Source organism: Trachemys scripta, chromosome 3, assembly GCF_013100865.1.
Source record: "Trachemys scripta elegans isolate TJP31775 chromosome 3, CAS_Tse_1.0, whole genome shotgun sequence".
NCBI classification, from domain to species: Eukaryota; Metazoa; Chordata; order Testudines; family Emydidae; genus Trachemys; species Trachemys scripta.
Genome location: NC_048300.1, coordinates 92343283 through 92364285, shown reverse-complemented (window position 1 = coordinate 92364285; position 21003 = coordinate 92343283). Strand labels below are relative to the sequence as shown.

Sequence of the window (21003 nt, the reverse complement as noted above, 5' to 3'; positions counted from 1 at the left end):
TGTATGTGTAATTTTAGGGTTCTACTGGGAAACTATAGACATTCTATAAATTGTCTGTGAATAAATAGTCTATTGAGAATTTGCAATGTTTACCTGATTGAGATTTTCTTCATATTTCTGCTGCTGTGATGCGTTCCCCGCAATTATTCCTTCCAGACAGTGTGCATGATCTCGAAGCTCTTCCCAGTACCTTCTGATCTGTGTTAACTTGGCTCTAATATGCGCAGATTCTCCAGAAGTAACAAACTGAGAAAAAGACTGAGCTTCCTCTTCTAAACTTGGGATTCCATTTATTTTACCATCTATTTCTTTACTAATAACCTAAAATGTAAATAATAATAAATCAGTAGCCACAATAGATTTTCAATTGATCAGAATAATCACTTTCAATTTTCTTTCTATTAGTGCTAATAGTAGTCACAATAATTTTCTTATAAATCAATGTTCAGGACAACTCAGAGACCATCCTACACATATGGTTATAAAAATCCTTATTATATTATCTAAGCTCCCTTTCCTTCTTGGATTTAATGTTGGAAAGCTGATTTAAAAAACATTATCTACAAAAACCAACTAGTGCAGGCTAAATGAAATGTACATTAGTATAAGCAGACAGGATGATATTTAGAATCTTCTGCCCCTTAAAATTGGTTGAATAATTCTGGTTGAGATTCAAGAAGGAAAAATAAATGTAACTTAGTCAGCAATTGACATTTAAAATTAGGCTTGACAAATAAACTAAGTAAATGTACAATGAAAAACAAACTATATCGATCAGGAGATAGAAAATAAGCAAATATAAATGTAATTTAACAGTTTGCAAGCATGTGCCCTAGACTGTAAATAGGAGCACTTTATACATTGGAAAATAGGTATTTTCCATCTCAATTTTATGATCTCTCAGTATAAATCAGATTAGAAATTTAACTTGGGTGATTCTGCCTCTCAAGCACAGGGTTAAATGGAAAGCCAGATTGGAGTTCAAGATGACATTCTCCTCCAACTTGCTCTGGGTCATTGAGCAGAGGTCTGGGATAATTTAGCATTGGCTTTTGATTTCATTAACTGCTTTGCAGGTAGGCACTAGCTGATCATAGTTTATCCTATTTTATATGTTTCTATGCTTATTTTCATTGGCAATTAGAGATAAGCGTGAGACCTTCACACATGTTGGAAACTTGTGACACCTACACATATTTACTCATTAAACTTCTGTGCACATGGAAAACTACGTTTTCTTCACCAGGGAAGACTGTTCACTTAGACCATGTGGCATGTTCGTGAAGCTTTGCTCACAAGTAGTGAAATATAGTTATCAGAACTGGCTGGCAATGGGGAGAGAGAAGCCCTCTTTTACTAATGTTAGGAAATGCTCTATCATCCTCATAAATGGTTCTGTAAAGGTATATGTGAATGGAAGAATTCCAAAATTGTCATGAAACTGTACCATTCTAGACACTAGATCTACTCAACCACTGTCATCATGATGATAACAAAAATACAAACTATATTTTACTTGCTATTCAAAAATAATTACTCAATTTTGGATGAATAGAATTTTGCAAGGTTAATATCTAGAACAGCAAAGTTATATAGTATAGCTAGAATGCACTATAGTAAATCAGCAGTTATAAAATCTGTGTGTAATGTTTTGAATTAATTCAGATTATGAAATAACTTTTTTTGCATGAGAATACAATGCTAATGAGAAGTACTAGATTGACAGCACTGAAGCTGTAATATTTTTTTAAAAATATAATATGTGGAGATATACCTATCTCATAGAACTGGAAGGGACCTTGAAAGGTCATTGAGTCCAGTCTTCTGCCTTCACTAGCAAGACCAAGTACTGTCCCTAACAGTTGTTTTTTTGCCCCAGAGCCCTAAATGCCCCCTCAAGGATTGAATTTACAACCCCAGGTTTAGCAGGTCAATTTGCAAACCACTGAGTTATCCCTTCCCCCTCTCTCAGCAGAACAGGAGCACCTACAGTGCACCTAAGAGGAGATGGATAACGGAGTCTGCCAACAGTGGTACCATTTAGTGATAACTGTAGTAGTAATTTCTGTGGAATTAGGAATTACAGTGAAATCGTCAAGGGTGAAACCCTAGCTCTACTGAAAGCAGTGGGAGTTCTGCCACTGACGACAAGGCCAACATGTGAACCTCATTAGACTTTTCACATAGGGGTTAGTGAACAGTCATGCAATGATAATTATATTCATCTGTTCTGGTGATCTAGAGATGAGAAAGTGTGTATCACACAATTTTTCCACTGAGCCACTCAGATTGTGACATTGTTTAATACTGTCTACTACACTATAAGCACGATTACGAATGTGACACAAAGCAGCAAATACACTACAATACACAACACAAGTTCTTCAAATGTAGACAGAACTATAAACATTATGAAAGCAACTGAGGTGGCATCTATTTATGTCTCGATGTTGAGGGACACATGGCTAGTTTCACACTTCATCGTGCATCGCCTTGCTTTTGTTCATTAGAAACACACTCATCTTTATTTCATGTAGCTTCATGTTGAAGAACTTTCTTTATTTTATGGTAATTCACTCAAATGTTTATCTATTTAAAATAATTTTCAGTCTGATAACTGGCATTTAGTTGAAGTGTTATACTGAATTTCTCATAAATTTACACTGGGATGGAATATAATCACTGCTAATCTGTTCAAGCACAGCACACAAATAGGTATCAATTCTCCAATCAGATCTGCATGGATGAACCACTATGTATTTGCATAAGTCAGTTAGGCTTCATGCAGAAGAACCAGTTCAGGGACGTATTTCTAAATTATAACATAATGTCATGTGTAATTCAGATGTGCTCAATTTCCTACATCAGAGTCACTGGGGTTCTATCTAGTAGCTGCTAACAAATAGGGATGTATGATTTAATGTGTCTCTGTGAAAAACACAGAAATATTAATTTTACTCAGAGTTTTTTAGAAACATGGATTTAACGACAAGGCAAGAATTCAAGCAGTGTTTTATTTTTCACTGCCGCAACCAAGAGATAGATGATTTCATTTATTTAGTATATGTTAATATGATCACACATTCAGAAATTAATATTCTGTCAAGAAACTCTTCCAGTCACCTGAATCAAATCAGACTTGGGACCCTTTCAAAATATATTGTAACAGCCTGCAGCAGCCGAACTGCAAGCCATTGCAGAGTTAAAGGGTTTATAAAAAACTCTATAGTTTGGGAACTTTGGACCCATGAGCACACAAAGGTTGAGAAGATATACCATTATTTTTTGCAGGGGGATGTAAAGTGATCCTTGGAACTGACAGTGTATTTTTGACTAAATGCAACTTTTGGAGGTACTAGGCATCTCTGAGGCCAATAAATGAATTAGGAGAAAATGTGTACCTACAATACTGTACAGATCATTTGGAATTCTGTAAATACTGTAGCAATAAAGGTCTATGGGTGCACAAGCTAGTGAGCACACTAGTTCCTTTATTATTTCAGCATAAAAGATACACAGAACATCAGGTGCTATAAAATAAGGTGCTATAGCCACTGACTGATGTACATTTTACAATACAAAGGCTTTCTACACTCTGTATAAATATACCACATGACTATTTTGTAAGCCAGTGAGCTTCATTCAAAAAAAGAAAAAAACTATGCATTAATTAAAATGTTTTAATATTACATACAATGAAGGTTTTGTAGGTATAAATAGCCACTAACAGAGAAACCAGCCTATAATGTTTTTCCTTTAGCTCTTGAAAAATCTTTGAGCTTGGTATCTTTGTATACAAAGTGTAACATCTTTACATCATTGTAGCTCTGAAACTTGAGTCAAATGTCTGTTCCTCGCCCTTGCAGCCACTAGCAAAAAAAAAAAAAAAAGAAAGAGAGAGAGAGAGAGAGAGAGAAACAAGGTTTTAATGCTTAATGTAACATGTGAACCAATCACCTTCATTTGGCTGGTTTGCATATCCAAGGGAGATGATGATGTTTCCAAGGCATCCAGTTCTTTTTCTTTTTCAGTTATCCAGATGGACAGAGCTTCAAAATTATTGCCAAAATGATCCCACTTGCTTTTCACCATTTCCATGGTTTTAATACTAAAATTAACCAAATTAAGTAGAGAAAATAAACAGTTTAATATAGTGAAACTTTTCTTTCGAGGTCTAATTAAAAAAATACTTCTTACCCAAATTACAGGCAGTTTGTATTTTCAAAAGAACGTTTTTAGAGAATGTAGATGTGTGTTTTGGACCAAAGTTATATCGGACTTTGAACAATTCCATTAATTTCAATAGTGGTACATACAATATGAGTAAGTGTAAAATCTGTGTATCAAGGAACATATGAAAGCAGGAAATAACAAAGAGAAGCAATCCAGGCACCATATACACACAATATTGTGTGGAATATGAACATTATATGGCTGTACCAGATCCCTAAAAATAAAGGGGTCTGAATTCATTTTACAGCAAAATGACTAAGACCAGTATACTGTAGCTCTGCATGTGATCAATGAGGACTGACTGCTTTATTCTCTTGTGCTATAAACAACAATCTGCCAGCCTTGCAAGTAGCTGCTTTTTTTGCAAGCAAAGAGTTAACACCGAGTGAAAGAACAGAAAACTGATGACTCCTGAGCTTGGTCCAAAATATTTTTTTGTCCATAAATGTACATTTTAGATGTGTTAAAACAGGAAGAGATTCTGCTTGATCTTGGTTTGGGTCCAAGGCTTCACACAAGAAGTACCCTTCTCCTTTCTCTCATATGCCCCCAATTGGGTATATCAAAATTAACTCCTTGGCCATAGCTTTAACTCCTCTCAAAAAATATGACACTGATTATGAAACCCAGGCCTGCTTGGTGTGGCACTCTATCTCCTCTAGACCAGCTAGTGAATAATGTACCTGCTACTGTTTTGGCTAAGAGAGGTTTGTCTTTTAGCTCAGGCAATAGAAGGTCATGCATTAAGCTCCAGAGGTCCCAGGTTTGATCCCAGCTGATGATGACCAGAGTCTGTCAGTGTTACAAGTGGGGGAGTCTCTGAAGCTCAGGATGTGCTTCCCCAGCTAGAAGAAGTACATAATCCATGTTTGCTTGATGTGGCATTCTGTCCCCTGCAAGTGGCAGCTAGACCAGCTTGAGATTGATGAGCCTGCTACAGTCTTAGCTAAGGGATATGCATTTTTTAGCTCAGGCAGGAAAGAGTCATGCATTAAACTCTAGATTTACCAGGTTTGATCCCAACCAACGACAAGGGTCTGTCGGCATTACACTCAGATAAGGTGGCAATACGTATCCTAAGTGTATCATGATGCCAGGAGGAAGTGGGCTGGGGATCAGAATACAGGAATCAAAACACTGAGCAACTGGGATCTGATTTCCTTATGATTCCTTGGACTCTGCAGTATTTCAAGGACACTCTATGTCCCCTCTGATTAGCTACAAATCCATGTGCACAAAAAGAATGTGTGTCAGTTTTGCTGTGTAGCTGACCATGCAGAGCTGTGGTTATTTTTTCTCCTCCTGAAGGTTTTCCCATAGAAGAGCAGTGTGTGAGACCTGTTGTGTTTAGGTGGACATCTTCAATACAAATCTCTGGGACCACATTTCTAACCAATGGCACTGCTATTCTGCAGTGTGCATGAGCCACTCCATGACCATATGTGCAAAATATTCACTTCAATGTAAAATACATGTTTTGCAGGTTTATCTGGTTCTAATGTCCAGTTATACAGGCATGCATGTTTTGCAGGAAGAAGTTATGGACTATTGGGTAAAGATGCCCTGTTCTATCACAGTACCACAGACATATTACTTGATTTTACTTCCAAATGAAAATCTATTCCAAACCTAGGCTGCATGGGAATATGGCCAAACTTTCTAGCTTTCCACAAGGCTTTATAAAATGATACCACATTATTAAAAACAAAAATGAATATATATCACTGGCAGTAAGGGGCTACTCAGAATCTGTTGAATCAAAGGACAGTGGTGGCCTGCTCAATGATGGTGGGAAAAATCACACTAGCAAGTCAATTATTAAGTTGAAAATTATAAAATATTTGATAGTAAATGAATATAGTATTTCACACATTTTAGTGAGGGAGTGTGTAAAGATTGAAACTGCCAATAGCCAAATACATGCCATAGTAGCTGTTGGGATCAGGATTCACATTGAGAAGAAAAAGTGGTTGAACTATAAACAAGCTCTTTCCAAAATTTCAGAGTAGCTGGATAATGATTAATAATGAAATAGTCAACAATGTTGGCATTTGAGTTGCCTTTGGTTAGGCAACTACTGAGATGGACAGGAACATATCTTACTTCTTGGAACTATTGGGGCAAATTCAACCCAGGGGTAACTCCAATAAGGCAGCATGGGACTGGGATATACTTGGAAGTTTATCTTACAACCAGTGGATCAGATCCCCAACTGGATAAATCATCATAGTTCCACTGAAGTAAATGGAGCAACACAGATTTGAGAATCTGGTCCACTATGCTCGGAAATGCATATATTTAATGCAAGTTAAATGTAGGGCTGTTGATTAATTAAAGTTAACTCACGCGATTAACTAAAAAAAAAAAAGAATCGTGATTAATCGCAGTTTTAATTGCACTGTTAAACATAGAATACCAATTGAAATTTATTAAATATTTTTCATGGTTTTCTACATTTTCAAATATATTGATTTCAATTACAACACAGAATGTAAAGTGTATAGTGCTCACTTTATATTATTACTTTTGATTACAAATATTTGCACTGTAAAAATGATAAACAAAAGAAACAGTATTTTTCAATTCACCTCATACAAGTACTGTAGTACAATCTCTTTATCGTGAAAGTGTAACTTACACATGTAGATTTTTTTTGATTACATGTCTGCACTCAAAAGCAAAACAATGAAAACTTTAGCGCCTACAAGTCCACTCAGTCCTTCTTCTCGTTCAGCCAATCGCTCAGAAAAACAAGTTTGTTTACATTTACGGGAGATAATGCTGCCCACTTCTTATGTACGATGTCACCAGAAAGTGAGAACAGGTGTTTTCATGGAGCTTTTGTAGGGGCATTGCAAAGTATTTATGTGCCAGATATGGTAAACATTCATATGCCCCTTCATACTTGGGACACCGTTCCAGAGCACATGCTTCCATGCTGATGACCCGCATTGAAAAAATAATGTGTTAATTAAATTTGTGACTGGACTCCTTGGGGGAGAATTGTATGTCTCCGGCTCTATTTTTTCTGCATTCTGCCATATATTTCATGTTATAGTAGGTTTGGATAATGACTTAGCACATGTTTGTTCATTTTAAAAACACTTTTACTGCAGATTTGACAAAACGCAAAGAAGGTACCAGTGTGAGATTTCTAAATATAGCTACAGCTCTCGACACAAGATTTAAGAATCTGAAGTGCCTTCCAAAACCTGAGAGGGATGAGATGTAGAGTATGATTTCAGAAGTCTTAAAAAAGAGAAACACTCCAATGTGGAAACTACAGAACCCAAACCACCAAAAAACTGGTGGCATCTGACTCAGATGATGATGAAAATGAACATGCTTCGGTCCGCACTGCTTTGGATTGTTATTGAGCAGAACCCGTCATCAGCATGGACACATGTCCCCTGGAATGGTGGTTAAAGCATGAAGGAAAATATAAATCTTTAGCACATCTGGCATGTAAATATCTTGCGACGCCAGCTACACCTGTTCTCACTTTCGGGTGACACTGTGAACAAGAAGCGGGCAACATAGGAAATAAAAACAACCCAGGAAACTACAGACCAGTTAGTTTAACTTCTGTACCAGGGAAGATAATGAAGCAAGTAATTAAGGAAATCATCTGCAAACACTTGGAAGGAGGTACGGTGATAGGGAATAGCCAGCATGGATTTGTAAAGAACAAATCATGTCAAACCAATCTGATAGCTTTCTTTGATAGGATAACGAGTCTTGTAGATAAGGGAGTAGCGGTGGATGTGTTATACCTAGACATTAGTAAGGCATTTGATATGGTCTCGCATGATATTCTTATTGATAAACTAGGCAAATACAACTTAGATGGGGCTACTATAAGGTGGGTATAACTGGCTGGATAACCGTACTCAGAGAGTAGTTATTAATGGTTCCCAATCCTGCTGGAAAGGTATAACGAGTTGGTTTCCGCAGGGGTCTGTTTTGGGACCGGCTCTGTTCAATATCTTCATCAACGACTTAGATATTGGCATAGAAAGTACGCTTATTAAGTTTGCGGATGATACCAAACTGGGAGGGATTGCAACTACTTTGGAGGACAGGGTCAAAATTCAAAATGATCTGGACAAATTGGAGAAATGGTCTGAGCTAAACAGGATGAAGTTTAATAAAGAGAAATGCAAAGTGCTCCACTTAGGAAGGAATAATCAGTTTCACACATACAGAATGGGAAGAGACTGTCTAGGAAAGAGTATGGCAGAAAGGGATCTAGGGGTTATAGTGGACCACAAGCTAAATATAAGTCAACAGTGTGATGCTGTTGCAAAAAAAGCAAACATGATTCTGGGACCTATTAACAGGTGTGTTGTGAGCAAGACACGAGAAGTCATTCTTCCGCTCTACTCTGCTCTGGTTAGGCCTCAGCTGGAGTATTGTGTCCAGTTCTGGGCATCGCATTTCAAGAAAGATTTGGAGAAATTGGAAAGGATCCAGAGAAGAGCAACAAGAATGATTAAAGGTCTTGAGAACATGACCTATGAAGGAAGGCTGAAAGAATTGGGTTTGTTTAGTTTGGAAAAAAGAAGACTGAGAGGGGACATGATAGCAGTTTTCAGGTATCTAAAAGGGTGTCATAAGGAGGAGGGAGAAAACTTATTCACCTTAGCCTCTAAGGATAGAACAAGAAGCAATGGGCTTAAACTGCAGCAAGGGAGGTTTAGGTTGGACATTAGGAAAAAGTTCCTAACTGTCAGGGTGGTTAAACGTTGGAATAAACTGCCTAGGGAGGTTGTAGAATCTCCATCTCTGGAGATATTTAAGAGTAGGTTAGATAAATGTCTATCAGGGATGGTCTAGACAGTATTTAGTCCTGCCATGAGGGCAGGGGACTGGACTCGATGACCTCTTGAGGTCCCTTCCAGTCCTAGAGTCTATGAATCTATGAATCTATTAACATTATCTCCTGCAAATGGAAACAAATTTGTTTTTCTGAGCGATTGGCTGAACAAGAAATATGACTGAGTGGATTTGTCGGCTCTAAAAGTTTTACGTTGTTTTATTTCTGAATGCAGTTATTTTCTGTACATAATTCTACATTTGTAAGTTCAACTTCCATGATAAAGAGATTGTACTACAGTACTTGTATTAAATGAATTGAAAAATACTATTTATTTTGTTTTTACAGTGCAAATATTTGTAATAAAAAATAAATATAAAGTGAGTGCTGTACAGTTTGTATTCTGTGTTATAATTCAAAGCAATATGTTTGAAAATGTAAAAAACATCCAAAAATATTTAAATAAATGGTATTCTATTATTGTTTAACAGTGTGATTAATCACATGATTAACTGCGCGTTTAATTTTTGAATTGTGTGATTAATCATGATTAATTTTTTTAATTGCTTGACAGCCCTACTTAAATTCTAAATAAATTGTTGCGATCACAACATGGTGCAACCAATATTTTTTGACACTGAAATGCCAGCTTCACCTGCACTCAGGCTTCTATAGCTGGGCTTGATAAGAGTTTTTGGTACCAACAGCCAGAACTATGTGAATCTACCAACAGTTTCACTATATGTCACTGCCCAAGCTGAAATATTCACAAACTTGTGAAAATGCATTACATTTTTACAAATGCAAAATGTCACATTTATTTTTCAGGATTTGCTCAATATTTCCATGGATCTTGATCTTTCCATTGTTACACGAATTTTGACAAACCTTTTCTTATTTTCACCAGCAGAAATACTTATTGCATTGCCAGTGAAAATCAAATTGGGGCATTCTCTAAGATAAAGGCACTTCTTGACATATTCCTGTGGAGAAAGTGGGAAAATGTAAAACAAACTTGGTAATTGTGTAGCTTTCAAAAGGCTCTAGTACCTAGAGAACATGACTAATTCACAAGATTGTGCTTGTGGCTTAGAAATAAAAGAAAATCTATTGGTTAAATATGCCTGGAATCATTGTAGTTACTTTGTATTATCAAGCCACTATTTTCTTTATTGGTAGGTATTTGTGTTCTCAGCAATGTTTAGTACTATTCTCCTGGTTATTATCCCATGGCAAGCTGAAATCACAGTGCCCTTTGAGACTTAACATGAAATGTTGACAATGTAATGTAAAAATCGGATACATTCTTATGGCAGAGAGGAAATACTAGGACTTGTTAAGAACATACTCTTCTTCAAGGGTAACTTCCACTTTTTTCACTTGTTCCTGGATTGACTTTGCCTGCTGTTGAAGGGATTGCTTGTTCTTCGAGCCCAGCTGTATCTCAGAGGAGTTCTTCACAAGGTTCTCAGCCTGTGCTGCAATGGCTATAGTCTGTTTAGAAAGTTCCTGTAAAGAGGCATCATAGTTATTATAAAAAAAATGTTTTACATTTCCTGATCCTAAAATTATTGTTTTTTCTTCCCCTGTGGGGAGAGACGGTGTTTCCATGATTATTCATATTTATTTGAGGTACGTGTAAAAACTCAGGACCTTTTTATTTTCACATTTCTATTCGCAAATGCTCATTCTAGTTAACTATGCCGATCAAATTAAGGTAAGAAACTACTATGAAATGACAATAATATTTCAATGTACTCAGTTAAAAATCAGTGTACTGGATGGATTGTGAAGCAGTTTTATTAATGAAATTGCAGAGGGCAGTGTGTCTAGAATATTCATTACATTTAATATATTTTAGGTGCTACAACCCCTGCATATACAGTGGATTTATAGCTTCATGTAGCTTTTAGTTTCATGTTTTTCTATGTTTAGCATTATTTCCCTTCATACAAGATAATGGTGGATTGCTAGATTGACCAGATTTAGATACAATTTGGTATCATAGTCAACAGGGAAAGGTATAAGCATTGAGAAAAACAATACACTTAGCTAGGGGAAAAAGCAAGCACTATGGGCCCAAACCTGCCCCGATTTAAAGTCAGTACCAAAGCTCTATAGGAAAAGGATCAGACTTTAGATAATATGAGTTGTGTTGTCAACACCAGAGGAAGAGCAGAAAGAAAACAGAAAGAGGATTTAGAGAAAGAAAAAAGGAATTAACTAGTGTAGTGTTATGCTGAATGTGAGAAAAAAATCAACTTATTTGGTCTACTGACTTCAAAATTACTTGCAATAACAGGCTGTTGCTGTGCACGCTGTAAAGAAGGAACACATATCAGATACATGATCTCCAGACAGCGTGGTAGGGAAGTGAATATTTTTGTTCATATCTACCCTTATATTTATAATACTTGTATTGAGTAAAATAGTAAAGCTCAGGCAATTACTTTACTCTCCATATATGTGCTTCATTGACAGATATATTCATTTCAGTGGTGAAATTATCATTTAACTGCTGAAGGCACTATAATGTCTCCAACCTGCATTCACAGCTTCCACAGACATTAACGGGAGCTTGAAAGTGGTGTAGCTTGAAAGTTTGTCCCTTCCACCAACAGAAGTAGATCCAATATAAGATATGACCTCACCTACATTCTCTCTCTCATTAATGGAGAACCATATAGAGATCAAAAGACAACTTTTGGCACTACTTGTTAATAAATAAGAACAGTGTCACAATTCTACTAATTTACACAGTGGTATTTATACCTTTGTCTGATCCAGTTCTGATGAGAGGCTCTCTAAACTGCTAAAGCTTAAGATGCGTTCAAGTGCAGAGCTTGCTTGCTTAAGATATTTGACTACTGTTTCTTTGTCTCTTTCAAACTGTTCCCATTTGTTTACTGTGACCTACACACACACACACACACAAAAAGACAATAACAGAAAAGAGTTTGGTTGTAAATTACTGAAGAAGGTCAAAGGTTACAGACCTAAATGCAAAATACAGCCATCATTTTTTTTTCCTCTTAGAACCCCAGCTACAGTGCAGACACAACCATCTAGAAGACAGTTAAGGTCTGGTTGGTCCCTGGCACATCTTCTGTTTTGTTGCATAGAAAAGCACAGTTCTCTCTAGTACGTTTCTCTCTGGATTTTAAGCATGTATCTGAACCTACTAAACCTCAAGGCTATATAAGTAAAGGCGGAAGGACTGGATCTCTACTCAATGATACCTATAGAATTAGAAATAAATTTGGTTAAAAAAAAACTAAACAGGCAAAATGGTAATTATATTAATACCAAGCTGAATATAGAGAGCTATCTGTTCTGTTTATCTAATGTAAATTTTGGTTAACATGTGGCATTTGATTATTAGCTCCTCCAAGTTTGGAACCCAACCTAGTATCATCAGTGTAATGAACATATCTTTGAAATGTCAAGTTTCTGAAATAAACTGAAGCTCCTATTAAGACTTGGCAGAAGGTAAGCCCTTTTAGAAATATCCTAATTTGCTTCCACCAATAATTACAATTAAGATGTCTTCTAATACTCTGTAATGTCAATCATATAGTTTTAACCTATCGTAACAGGAAATAACTGTGGTGTCTTCAAACCTCTAAGCAAAATGACAAATCCAATGGCACAATCACCCTTGAGCAGCAAAAATTGAAGGGCGGGTGTAGTCTGGTGAATTGAGTTTAGGGTTGTGAATCAGGAGGGAGTCAGTGATTTGCTCTGTGCCTCTGTTTTCCTATCTGTGAAATTCGGATATTTCATATAGCAGTTGTGAGGCTTAATTGTTTGCACAGTGCTGTATATATGGTAGGTATTATTATTGAATGCCACCTAAATAATTTCACTATTGTACAGTGAATAAATATGCCACATAATCCCCATCTAAAAATGAATTCATAGGCATTTTGTTTATTAAATGAGAATTATCACAGTCAATTAGGACTGAGTAAGAAGCTAATAAAAAAGTAAATGATGTACTATAATCCAAAAGGGTTCACACATTTGGCTCAAACGAGGAAAGAAAAGTATCAGGAGGGATGGCTGGGTTCTGACCGTGAAGTTCCCACATACCAAGTTTCAAAGGTGAGAAACTGATCACAGGTTTGTTAAAAATGTTAAAATGTAGAGTAAATGCAACTCTCATCAGACGGATACAAGAGCAAGTTAAAGAAAAGGGCATTGACCTGTTACCACTGGAAGAAGTTGCAAGTTGTCAATCCTATAACTAAATTACATGAAAAAATGGGAAAACAGAATACAGGATACTCATTTCTGTAATGTTACATGCAGAACACTCACCTGTAATTTTTCTTCCCGTTTCTCCATATTCTGCTGCATGTTTTCTAATGTACCTTCCAGCTTCTGTAAATCTTCTTGCACTGTGCTAGGCAGTCCTCCTTCGATCTGCAGCTGCTTAGCTCGTGCAATCTGCTGTTGAACATCTTGCCTCTTTGCACAGAGCCTCTTTGTCCTTTGCTAGAAGCATTTATTCAAGAGGATTGATACAAATTTAAATGTTTCTTAGTTCAATGTTGAAAACAGGCACACCAGAAACACACGCACAGCTTTCTGTATGTGTATATCTATACAAAGGGAATAATAGACAAAGGGCTACACTATCTCCTCCCTGAACAGAAATACAGTCAGAAGGCGAGGACACATGGAGCCCTTTTGCCCTGCTTGTGCACCCACACAGGAGGCAGGCATAAGCTGGCTACCAAGTAGTGAGTAATGGCTGGAGGCTGGCTCACGTTGCTTCACTATCCCCTGGCTCCAGAGCACCTTTGGTTGTGTTGTGGACATGGCAGTAGCCCTGCTCCTTCCCTGTGTCACTCGCCAGATGCAGAGCAGCACTGAGGGAAGCACACTGTACAGCCACACAGCAAGCAAACAGCAAATGCGAAAGCTCCACCCCTTTGCATGTGGGTGTCCCACCCACCTCCAGCCCTGCCTCGGACATGTCCCTTTGCTGGGGTTTGTGAAGGAATCCTCAGAAAGCAGCCTGCAGCTGTGTGTCTCAGTTCTCTTCTGGCCAGTTCCAGGGCTTTTAAAGACTCCTTTTGTACCACTGCCCCCATCTGCCATACAGGGGCCAGGACAGGGTGAGAATTCCACCCATAACTCTTCCTGGCTTATGCAAGGATAAACCTGCCAAGTCTCTGTGAGTAGTGCTCCTCTTCCTGCCTCTCTCAGATTGGCTCAGGTTTGCGGAGCCTTAAAACCCCAGCAGATACAGCAACTATAACACAGATGTAGTTTTTACAAATATGACACATGCTGTATAGAACAGAGCTACAACACAGCATCCTCCAGTTAGACAACAAGGCACATCCAACTGTGCAGAAACACAGGTTAATAAACACCATTTACACCATGCACCGACACTGACAATAATGTGATTCTTATTAAGGAAGTATTTGTTAGTATGATTGAAGTGATCAGGAACAGTCAGCATGGATTCACCACGGGCAAGTCATACCTGACTAACCTAATTCACTTCTATGACGAGATAACTGGCTCTGTGGATGAGGGGAAAGCAGTGTACATGTTATTCCTTGACTTCAGCAAAGCTTTTGATACCGTCTCCCACAGTATTCTTGCCAGCAAGTTAAAGAAGTATGGGCTGGATGAATGGACTGTAAGGTGGATAGAAAGCTGGCTAGATCGTCGGGCTCAACGGGTAGTGATCAATGGCTCCATGTCTAGTTGGCAGCCAGTATCAAGTGGAGTGCCCCAAGGGTCAGTCCTAATAATAATATATTGAGATATACCTATCTCATAGAACTGGAAGGGACCTTGAAAGATCATTGAGTCCAGCCCCCTGCCTTCACTAGCAGGACCAAGTACTGATTTTGCCCCATATCCCTAAGTGGTCCCCTTAAGGATTGAACCTATTACTGCGGTAGCTGAGCATCTGATTTGGTGAAAATATGACATCTTGCATTACGTATCAATTAATGTAAACTACACAAAACAGCTTTTTATAGTTTTACATACTCAACCAGAATATTAAGGACAAATTCTGCCTTCAGTTACATACACTCGTGTAACTGAAGGCAGAATCTGGCCCTCAATATTAAAAATATTAATTGTGCAAATTGAAACATTGGGTTAATTGAACCATGGCAATATAATATCATCAAACCAAATTCTGTTACTGGAGGCACAGTACTGGAAAAAATGACTGCTGTAAATAATTCCTCCAATTACGCTAAAATCAATCAGATCAGAATCTTAGCCTTTAAAAATGGTAATACTTGTAGGGTACGTCTTCACTTACCAGAGGGTCCAGCGGCAGGCAATCGATGTTCTGGGATCGATCCCAGAAGTGCTCGCCGTCGACGCCGGTACTCCAGCTCGGCGAGAGGAGTATGCGGCATCGACGGGGGAGCCTCCGTGCCGCGTCTGGACCCGCGGTAAGTTCGGACTAAGGTACTTCGAATTCAGCTACATTAATAACTTAGCTGAATTTGCGTACCTTAGTCCGAAGTGGGGACTTAGTGGGGACCAGGCCGTAGAGTGCACCTTGTCAAAAATTTCAAACTTTGGCACCTAAATAAAAATGGTCTGATTTTCAGAGGGTCTGGAACGCAACTGAATTCAGTGAGAGCTGCTAGTGCTCATCTCCACTGAAAATCTGGCTATTTTTATTTAGGGCACCCAGGTTTGAAAATCTTGGTCTTTTTATTTCAAAACGAAGTAAATGCCATCATTATAAACTAGTATCACTTAGGTCATGTCTACACTAGCACTTATGTCGGCAAAACTTTTGTCGCTCCAGGGTCTGACAAAAAAACCCATCCCCTTGAGCGACATAAGTTTTGCCAGCATAAGCACTCATGTGCACAGCACTGTGTCGCTCACTGAGCTGATTTTATTATGTCAATGGAAGAGCTCTCTCCCATCAGCACAGCGTGGCTACATGAGCACTCTTACAGAGGCACTATTTCCCTATGCTGGGGCTATACTTTTTACCTGACATTGTCATATTAAATACACTGCAGTATACCATAGGAGAAGCCACACAAACCCTCTAGCTTGTCAATGACACAAACTCCACATAACAAGTACATCAAATCTGGTATGACCAGTTGTCCTACCTGATGATGCAGAAGCAGTTGTTGAGCCTGTAATAAGCTTTCTGTATCTAAGATTTTTTCAGCCTCTACTTGGGCTTCTTTTGAGTTGGTAATTAGTTCTTCTAGGGCACTTTTTACTTCTTCTTTGTATTGGACACAATCCCCAACAGTGCTTAACATCTTCTCAATCTATATTTATGGACAAAATTGAAATATGCAATAGCTGAACAGGGTTAATTTACATTTGGGGTATTTTTTGTAACACATGATAATTGTCTGTAATGCAAAACCCATACATCTCCAGGTCGTTTAGGACCTTCTTTTTGCTTTGTATTTAAAGAAAAACTAAAAACATTCGTAGCCCTAAAACAAGACTACCCTACCCTAATTTCTATCTGTTTGCAATGTCTTTGTAATACTTTATGGGTCATATCTTCAAGTGGTATAAATTGTCATAACTCCATTTATTTCAGATCAGTTATGACAATTTACACAATTTGAGGATCTCTCTCAGTATATTATTTGTACTTCCTATTAGCCTAGCATTCATCAACAATTCTACAATAATATACAGGTGGAAGAAAATACAAATATAAAATGTAGTTAATCAGAAAACAGATTTCAGTTTTTAGGAATGTGTGAAATATTTCAGACAGATTAAGGATCAACAGAACCTTCACTCTAAATTTGAGGACAACATAAAGCCAAACCATATTTAGGTTCTGAAAAAGTTTAGTAACCATTTCCTGTTTTTGTTTTAAATGTTCATGGATCTCTGCTTTTCTTGGCTCTTGCTTTTGGATGTGACAAGAGGTAAATTCACTTAAATACCATGAACAGTTATATTATGCAGTATTTCCAACCCATTGGAAATCAGAACATTATGAACCAACAGTTTTCACAAAATTTCAAGCCCAACTTTCACACCAAGGAAAATTAAATTAAGTTTGAATAAATACTTGGAGCCTGTATAAATCTTGAGCAATTACAATGATGTAAGAAGGTCTCTGCAAGAGACTGCAGTGAAAGTGCCACCAGAGTCTCCATCCTGAATTTCATCTTCCTCCTAACAAGGACATCCTCAAACTCCTCCTAGTCTTTCTCTTATGAAAAATATGGAGTAGAGACTTGAGAGGCAGGCTCGATTGCCCCTAGATCTAAGAGGAGCACAATTTCTTCAGGACAGTTTGATGCTTCTCATTGTCTGTCAAAGCTAGATGGGAAATAGATAAGAGCTGTGAGGGTATCCATGTGTCTGAAGTTGCCAGGGTCCATAAACTTAAGTGAGATATCCTGCCTATTTTTGGAAGAAACAGGCCCTTGAACAGTCACACCGATGAGGGATATATCCTGTTACTGAATCTAGTCTTCTTCTGGTGTTTTCTGCACAGATTCTGCCCCTGAAATGTGAAGAGTCTCTCCTTGGGTTAAGAATGAAAGGATCTTCTACCTTTGTACCAGAGCTTGTAGTCCTTTGAGCTTGTAGGAGAGCTTGTAGTGCTTTGAGGGCTTCATTGGAGTAGATAGCTCGCACTATGGCTTATCTGCATTGTCAGCCACCACCTTATCAATCATTTCCTCCTGAGATTTTTGAGGCACAGATAATTTGCTATAAATAATGTGCTGCCCAGGTCAGAAGCCAGAGTCAGTGCCTGGACATTGAGTTTGCTGCCATGACTCTAGCTGGCAACTTTAAGAAATCTACAGATAAACTGGTATAAATATGGAAGCCAGGAATATCTTCTATTGTATCAACTTACTTGAATTCATCATAGATCTGGAGATGCAAGCATTTTATATAAATATAAATATTTTGGCTCAGTAAAACTGGTGGTTGCTAGAGAGTTCTGGGGGCAGCTGAAGAAGTTTTGAAGTCGCTTCTGAGGATGACTTCCATCCTCTAGTCTTTTGCGAGAATTATCTTGCCATTTTCCACAAATGGCACTATTGCATCAGCAACAAGAATGATGCAAACATAATTTTGGGTCCTAGGATCCTGTAAAATTCCAGGACATGCCAAGTGATCCTTTCCCCTTTACCTAGAGTTTCTCCCCATTAACATCTTTGATGCAGGAATGTAGGGGATAGCAAAACTTTGTCATGCTGGCCACCACTTTCCTCCTCCTGGTTTGAAACATGTCCAGGGGAAAAAACTCCTCCTGCTTCTCTGGCTCAGAGTAATAGTCTGAAATCAAGAGTCTTCCCTCTTTAGGAAAGGAACTGGAGCTCATGGAAGGAGTTGAAGAGCTGGAGTGCTTTGGGGATTTTTTCTAGTGTCTCCTGTATATTTTTGGCTTTTTTCTTATCTTTTGCTCAATTTTTCCCTTCCACGGCTATAGCTCCTGCCTGAACATTGAGGGGTGGGGGAAATTTTCACCCTTTGTCTCTCAGAAACTCCACCTTGGGACTCCTAAAGTATGAGCAGGTGTCCACTCCAGACCGCAGGCTCCCTTGCTTTGTTTGCCCCATGCCATTTCCTTCACCTGCTTTCAACACAAGTCCAAAATCTACACCACTTGGTACAGGGATTCATCCCCTTTGGTACAGGGATTCACAAGAGAAGGTTCTTCACCCTGTGCAATAACTGAGATTCCTTGAAATGGTGTCCCTGTGGGTGCTCCCCTTCAGGTGTTGGTGTGTCCCTGCACCTTTGAGCAGAGAATTTCAGCAGCAGTGCTCATCTGAGTCGCGCATGTCCTCTCCCCATGTCGTGCCATTATCAGTGCCTATCTAGTGCCATACTACCAGACTTCCCTCAGTTACTTTCTTATTCTTCGAGGAGTGTCCCTGTGGGTCCTCTACTTCAGGTGACTGTCGAGAAGTGCCCCTTGTTGGACGGAAGGGGCTTCGGAGTTGCGTAAGTCTTACCAAACATTTCCACTCTTTGTTGTATGGAGTGGATCTCTGTTGTTGTTGTCTGCCTCGTTAGTGAATTTGGTGTGGGGTGAGAAAATAAGAAGCCTAGTCCTTTAGAGGGAACATAGTACTTCTTAACCACTCTCTTACAGGTGGGCAGTATCGTAGCTGGGGTCTGCCATACATTTTTGGCTGCTTCCATTTGTGCACCATGTATGGGAAGCGCAATTTTAGATGAGGAGGATGTATGGAGAATGTCCAGTAGTTTGTGCTGGGACTCTGAAACCTCCTCTAGATGAGTCTCTAGGATATCAGAGATTCTTTTAAAGAGTTCCTGGAAGGGTTTAAAATCGTCCGCCACTGTGGGTGGCGGTGGCATTATGGCCTCGTCCAGCGACGAAGAAGAAATGTTGGATGTTCGTGTTGTAACCTGTTCCCAGGCTTCTTCCTGTTCTTCAGCTCTCTCCTCAGGGGGCTCTGAAGGTGCAGCAATGGAGAGTGATGGGGGAGATCTAAGCCTCTCTCTGTATAGGCTCGGGGGTCTGAGATAATGTCTCCTGTATGCCCTCAGGGGTCCCAGTAGGGTCACTGAGTGGGGAATGGCATAAGCAGTGGCATCCATGGGAAGCCCTACCAGGTCTGGATGTCAGCCCTGTGACGGGTTTTAGGCTATACAGGTGGACCCAGAGTAGATTCTATGGGAGAGGAATGCTGAGATAAGAAGACACCTTTCTCCTCTGTATCTTCTTCCTCACTAGAGAATGGAGGGGTCAGAGGTGAAGTGGGCTGACGTGGTGCCATGTGTTCTGGGGAAACATCAGTGCCCAAAAGATGTGATTCAGGCGTTGATGAACCATGCAAAACAGTTCTGTTTACAATGACTCATCAATCCCATCCCATCCCATCCCATCTCCTAGAACTGGAAGGGACCTTGAAAGGTCATCAAGTCCAGCCCCCTGCCTTCACTAGCAGGACCAAGTACTGATTTTGCCCCAGATTCCCAAGTGGCCCCCTCAAGGATTGAACTCACAACCCTGGGTTTAGCAGGCCAATGCTCAAACCACTGAGCTATCCCTCCCCCCAATAACCCTTTTCTCAGGCCAGAAAGTAGTGTTCTAGTATGCTGTCTCTTAGGGGCCAAAAACTCCCACTGACTTCAGTGGTACCAGAATTTGGTTGCAGATCAGCCAGTAAGGATAGCAGGGGGCCCAATCACTTAGAGCCTGATTCTGCCAATCTAATTCATGTTAGATGTTCTTACTTTGGAGAGCAAGGGTGTGATTTAGCCTAGTGGTTGCAACAACTGAATCCTGAGACTTCCAAACCTGAGACACCCACATCACCAGGCTGTCAATGTAAAATGCTTGATAGTATTTAATTATAGCAAACTAATGTTCCTCTTTTAGATAAAAACTCCTAAAGCACTGCAGATATTCAGGATTCAGAAATGTTCATCTGAAGCAGAGAAAGATTCAGGAGTCTGCTGATCAGCTCTGTCAATATTTTTGTTTGTTAGACTCAAGGCTTTGTTGCATCTGGAACCTGAATGAATTTGGGTTGCTGTGTGCTTCTAGTGTAATTAAAAAAAACAGCAGGTCACTTAGTCTTGTGCAGCATGGCTGATGTCACTACATATGATGCTGTAAATGTAGTGGCATTGTGTTTCTCATATTTTACCTCAGCCAGCAAATGTAGGAGTCCCTTGAAGTCACTAGAAAGTTTAGATAGCTCATTCTCTTTCTTTCTGGCTTCATCCTCGGCAGAAACCTCAGTCAGGACAGCAAGTCTAGATTTCAGCCAGTTGACATTTTCTCCTTGTTTGCTGATATCTTGTTGGATTAACTACAAAAGAATCACAAATGTTCAAGCTTAGAATCAATTAAATATATCAGCGAATAATATTCATAGGCAATTTGCCATCAATCCTATGGTTAGCAGCACAAAAGTAGTATATGTGTAAGAATCTGTGTACTTTCCTTTGAAGACTGCAGGATAGTA

At 39.0% G+C, this 21003-nt stretch overlaps 1 protein-coding gene across 2 annotated transcripts in view; it reads right to left on the bottom strand.

The window, feature by feature from the left end:
• Positions 1 to 21003, bottom strand: part of SYNE1 (spectrin repeat containing nuclear envelope protein 1) — a 475430-nt gene that overhangs the window by 288370 nt on the left and 166057 nt on the right. For both annotated transcript variants that reach the window (XM_034765383.1, XM_034765382.1), the window contains exons 28-34: positions 20683 to 20847; positions 16171 to 16338; positions 13370 to 13546; positions 11822 to 11962; positions 10398 to 10558; positions 3958 to 4108; positions 94 to 321 (exon numbers count right to left, since the gene is read on the bottom strand). In XM_034765383.1, coding sequence (XP_034621274.1) covers positions 94 to 321; positions 3958 to 4108; positions 10398 to 10558; positions 11822 to 11962; positions 13370 to 13546; positions 16171 to 16338; positions 20683 to 20847 — 1191 coding nt within the window. The remainder of the gene's footprint in view (positions 1 to 93; positions 322 to 3957; positions 4109 to 10397; positions 10559 to 11821; positions 11963 to 13369; positions 13547 to 16170; positions 16339 to 20682; positions 20848 to 21003) is intronic.